The sequence below is a fragment of the Anomaloglossus baeobatrachus genome, chromosome 6 (genome assembly GCF_048569485.1).
Source record: "Anomaloglossus baeobatrachus isolate aAnoBae1 chromosome 6, aAnoBae1.hap1, whole genome shotgun sequence".
Classification (NCBI taxonomy): domain Eukaryota; kingdom Metazoa; phylum Chordata; class Amphibia; order Anura; family Aromobatidae; genus Anomaloglossus; species Anomaloglossus baeobatrachus.
This window is the reverse complement of record NC_134358.1, coordinates 14,142,521-14,148,280: the sequence shown is the minus strand read 5'-3', so window position 1 is coordinate 14,148,280 and position 5,760 is coordinate 14,142,521. Positions and strand designations below refer to the sequence as shown.

General features: G+C 45.1%; 1 protein-coding gene across 1 annotated transcript; it reads left to right on the top strand.

Moving 5' to 3' along the window:
- The first annotated feature begins 504 nt into the window (after nucleotides 1-504).
- On the top strand, nucleotides 505-5,248 carry LOC142316957 (uncharacterized). Its single transcript, XM_075352783.1, has 2 exons — nucleotides 505-5,026; nucleotides 5,115-5,248. The coding sequence occupies exon 1, from the start codon at nucleotides 559-561 to the stop codon at nucleotides 3,844-3,846; it is 3,288 nt and encodes a 1,095-aa protein (XP_075208898.1). The 5' UTR covers nucleotides 505-558; the 3' UTR covers nucleotides 3,847-5,026; nucleotides 5,115-5,248.
- The last annotated feature ends 512 nt before the right edge of the window (nucleotides 5,249-5,760 follow it).

Genomic DNA, 5,760 nt, shown 5'->3' with positions numbered 1-5,760 from the left:
ACTAGCGGCAGAAGAGCCCAGGGATTCATTGCTTCTCCTATCAATGGGAAGACTGAAATACCTCTACCAACGCTCGTTGAATGTGACCAAATACCCAGCCACAGGAATGAAATTCCTACCCCAGAAGCTGCATTTCATCAACCACACCTAAGACACCTCGCTAGTGTTATTCCACCTCTGGACAATAACGCAGAGATTCTACTCCTGCTCGGCAGAGACAATCTAAGGGTACACAAGGTGCGACAGCAGTGTAATGGGCCTGACTATGCACCATACGCCCAGAGACTGGACTTGGGATGGGTAGTCATAGGAAATGTGTGCGTTGATCGATCAGAAATTGATTCCTTCAAGACTTATGTGCATGGAGATGGGCGCACAACCTGCTTAAAGCCATGTCCTCATCACTATGAAGTGAAAGAGAAGTCTCCAGACACAATACAGCTACCTGACATCGCTTCTTCTCTGCATATCGACAACTTGGGAAGATCAGTCTTTCTCACAACCAAGGACGACGATAAAGTAGCCTTGTCAGTAGAGGACAGAGAATTCATCGGAATAATGGACTGTGAGTTTTCTAAAGACAAAACCAACCATTGGGTCTCTCCATTACCCTTCCGATCTACCAGGGTAAGACTCCCAAACAACCGAGCTCAAGCTCAGACCAGATTTAACTCTCTTCAGCGTTCTATGAGCAGCAAACCTGAAATGAGAGAACATATTGTTGCCTTTATGGACAAAATATTCCGCAACAACCACGCAGAACCTGCTCCATTCTTGAAGAAGAATGAAGAGTGTTGGTATCTGCCTTCATTCGGTGTATACCACCCACGAAAACCGAATCAAATCAGGGTTGTCTTCGACTCCAGCGCCAAACATGAAGGTGTATCCCTTAACGATGTTCTCCTCACAGGTCCTAACCTAACAAACAACTTGGTAGGAGTATTGCTGAGGTTCAGAAAAGAGCTTGTCGCCATCACTGCCGATATTGAACAGATGTTCCACTGTTTCCTAGTCAGAGAGGACCACCGGAACTTCCTCAGATTTCTGTGGTACAAGGATAATGACACCAATAAAGAGATGGTGGAATATCGTATGAGGGTCCACGTGTTTGGAAACAGCCCTTCACTCGCAGTTGCAACCTATGGTCTCCGGAGAACCGCATTAGAGGGAGAGTCCGAGTATGGAACAGATGCCAGAGGCTTTGTTGAGAAAGACTTTTATGTAGACGATGGGCTCAAATCACTACCCACCGAGGAAGAAGCCATTGATTTGCTCAAAAGGACTCAAGGCATGCTGTCCCAGGCAAAACTCAGGTTACACAAAATTGCTTCCAATAGCCTGACCGTAATGAGAGCCTTTGAGTCGGGTGATCACGCCCCTGGATTCAAGGACATTGACTTGGGGCTAGACAGTCCACCCGTGCAGAGGAGCCTGGGCATCAGATGGGATCTTGCAGCCGACTCCTTCGGATTTCAAGTAAGTTGCTCAGACAAGCCATTCACAAAACGTGGTGTCCTCTCTATAGTGAACAGCTTGTTCGACCCACTGGGATTTGTGGCGCCTATCACTATACAAGGCAAATCCTTGCTGAGACAATTCTCTGAAACCGTCAAGGACTGGGATACCCCACTCCCTTCTGACAAACAGCAAAAATGGGAAGCTTGGAAACAGTCGTTGTGTGGGTTGAACAACATCCACATCTCAAGATGTTATCTCAAAATCTCCCTCACCTCTAGCATAAAGAAGGAACTGCACATCTTCTCAGACTCCTCCACAGAAGCTATAGCAGCAGTTGCATACCTGAAAGTGACAGACCCCAACGGACAAAACTACGTTGGATTTGTATTTGGCAAGGCGAAGCTGGCCCCGAAGCCCGACCATACCATTCCCAGACTGGAACTCTGTGGCACCGTTTTGGCAGTGGAAATTGCCGACTTCATACGACAAGAACTGTGTGTCGAAATAGATGAGGTCCAATACTACACTGACAGTAAGGTCGTTTTAGGTTACATCTACAATCAATCAAGACGATTTTATGTGTACGTCAGTAACCGCATTGAAAGGATCAGGAGATCCTCCAAACCAGAACAATGGCGTTATGTACCATCTGAACTGAATCCAGCAGATCACGCAACTAGACCTATGTCTATAAGTTCTTTTGCTAACTCTTCTTGGCTTACGGGTCCAGAGTTCCTGCTGAGACAGTCAGAAGAAGGTGTCCAGGAAGCCTTCAGCATCCTAGATCCAGACAACGATCCAGATGTCCGAGCTGAAGTCAATACCCTGGCCACCAGTGCAGAAAAAACTTCCAACCTCGGTTGCCAACGTTTTGAACGTTTCTCCAGCTGGATGAGGCTCGTCAGGACTGTCGCTAGGTTAGTGCATATCGCCGGATGCTGTCGTACTGACCTTAAAACCAAAGACTGTCATCGCTGGCATGTCTGCCACAAAGCCCTTTCTGCTGAGGACATCTCCCATAGCGAGTCCCTCATAATACGCCACCTCCAACAGAGTGAATTCGCCATAGAATGGAAGTGTTTATACAACAAACAGCAGATTCCATTAAGAAGTCCTCTCGCCAATTTAAACCCAGTCATTGACAGTTTCGGCTTACTGAGAGTTGGTGGTCGTTTAAATCAGGCTCATCTTGGAGTTGCAGAACAAAATCCTCTCATCATTCCCAACAAACACCATGTTACAGTCTTGCTGATCCGACACCACCATGAAAAGACTGAACACCAAGGCAGGCAAATTACAGAAGGTGCTTTACGGTCTGCAGGCCTCTGGATTATTGGAATGAAGAGACGTGTAGCACAAATACTACACGATTGTGTGCACTGTCGTAAAGCGAGAGGAAAACAACTATACCAGCAAATGGCTGACTTGCCTACAGACAGACTTTCCACAGAGCCACCTTTCACCTACGTGGGCCTAGACGTTTTCGGACCATGGATGGTGTCCACACGCAGAACTCGCGGAGGCCAAGCAAACAGCAAGCGGTGGGCTGTGTTATTCACCTGCATGAGTGTTCGAGCCGTTCACATTGAGGTGTTAGAGTCCATGGATACCTCCAGCCTAATCAACGCCTTGAGAAGGTTCCTTGCCATCAGAGGACCAGTGAAACAGCTGAGGTCTGACCGTGGAAGCAACTTCGTCGGTGCATGTAGAGAACTGAACATCGACACCAAACCTATCCAAGATCAGCTGGCAGAGAAAGGTTGCACCTGGATCTTCAATCCCCCTCACAGTTCTCACATGGGAGGTTCCTGGGAGAGGATGATCGGGATTTCACGCAACATCTTGAACTCCATGCTAATGGACGTCAATTCCTCAAGACTCACACATGAGACTCTAGTCACTCTTTTAGCTGAAGTCTCAGCCATTATCAATTCAAGACCCCTTGTGCCGGTGACCATGGATCCAGAAACACCAACCATATTAACTCCTACTATTCTCATTACCCAAAAAACTGACAACGTGGTAATGCCCAGCGGAGAGTTCACCCACGCGAACACGTATCAAAAACACTGGAAACGGGTTCAATACTTGGCTGACTACTTCTGGAACCGATGGAGGAAGGAATACCTCACCATTCTTCAGGGAAGAAAGAAGTGGCGACATCCCAAGCCGAACCTCAAGGAAGGAGACCTAGTCCTCATGAAAGATCAGACCACAGAAAGGACTGACTGGCCTATGGGACTAATTACTAGGATACTGCCTAGTCAGGACGGCAATGTTCGGAGGGTGGAGCTAAAGGTCATCAGGAAAGGTGAGACGAAGACCTTTGCAAGGCCAATCCACGAACTTGTTCTGCTTTTGCCCATAGAGAGCGTCCCTACAGGATGAACGCTACCGGACCTGAACTTTGAGCCATCCTTCTTGTTTTGGACTCAATTGAGCTGGTTTTTGCATTTAACATGCCTTTCCTTTCAGGTTGTATTATGGACTCAATAGTGAAATCCCCAAAGTAAATTTCAGACGGGGAGTGTGCTGTTCTATTTGTCTTAGTTAAAACTGTTATTTAATGTTTTTCATGCCTGTCTCTGCTGCCATCTACTGGTCAGACTTTTCAGCTCCTCTGTTTCTTTTGCTCAGCCCATGGGAGTGTCTGATGACCCTCTTGCATCACTTCCTGGCTTGTCATTCCAGTCAGAGCTTTTGTGAGAGCAACATCCCTTACTTGAGCTACTAGGAGCAAAGTCTTCTGACCACACGTAGTAGCTACAGAGGCAAGCATCACTCGAGATTTCAATGCCAGGTACTTGGATTACTGCACTCTGCATGTCCTGACCTTTGGAGAAAATAAACCACCATTGTTTCATCTCAGCTTGTGCATGTTTTCACTCTGGAGTGCTCAAGGTCCTGTCTGCCCCACCTATAGGAAAAACGAAGGTAAGACTCTCACAACCTCTCACAACTACGCACCTTCCATCGCCTTTAAGTGGGGACAGAACAGCTTTGCATAAGAAAACCAAAATTTGGTGGCCCAAAAATTCTCTTGAACGATAATATGAACAACAAATAATACCTCGTGGGCTAAGAGTACATTTATTCCCCACTTTTGATCTTGAACAAGAAGATCTGATCACAAGATGGAAGAAGGCTGCTTCCACCTGCTCATTAGGATCATTAATGAGAAAAATAGTACCACTCGAGCTAAGCTTGAGGAAGAGATCAATCAGTTGGAAGATATAGTCCAGAAGGAGGTATCCAAGGAAGATTTACAAGAACTATTCTCCAGTCTTGACAAAGACTTCGAACGATGGGAAAAAGAAATCAGCTCTGACAAACTCAAAAAATATCAGAGGGATGTCCAAGATTTCGAAAAGAACAAAGTCTATAAATGGCAGCTGAAAAAAAATCACATCCAAATCATTAACCAAATCCGTGTCAAACCAATCTATAACATCTCTCTCTGAAAGTACTGCATCAATGAGCTAGAGAATCCTCTTCTAACAAGTATAAAGGGAAAAGAAAGGGATATGACATCTTTAACCCAAGAAACAAACGTCATGATGGACCTCAGGTAATCAATCTCTCTATGCATCAATTGTCTGATATTCAGATTAGATTATTGGAAAAAGGATTAACGTTCTCTCCCTCTAATTCTCTAGACGCGTTCTCAACAATAAAAGACATTCATCTATTCTCCAGGAAAATTTTGTTGAAGAAGTTACATCATAGAACACAGATTGAGATTTTTTCCACTGAAGAACAGGAGGCCTTAAGGATTTTGCAATCCCTTGAAGATGAAAATTTGTCGCAAGAGGTTCGTAATTTTGCACTACAATTGGTCAATAAATCTAGGAAATTTCCAAACCTGGGCTTATGTCCGGCAGTGGAGGTTTTTACAAAGTTGGTATCTGAACAAATTGAGATGCTAGCGAGGGAACCATCTCCAAATTCAAATTTAACCAGAGATGAATGGGCGGGTCTTAGAGAATTACAATCTTGGCATGACATCGTAATAAAACCAGCTGATAAAGGTGGAAATGTAGTCGTATGGCCCAGCAACCTTTATGAGAAACAAGCCGACAAACTGCTAAGTGATGTCAATTGTTCTCGCAGGTTACTGTTTAACCCAACTTCATCTTTCCACAGCGAATTAATAAAAATTTTGGAAGAAGCATTTGAGAAAGGCATTGTACCCAAGAAATTTGTGGAGACCATCAAGGAATTGCACCCCCGATTTCCAACATTATACCTGATTCCAAAAATTCACAAGAACCCAACAGACCAATAATATCAGGTAACGGAGGC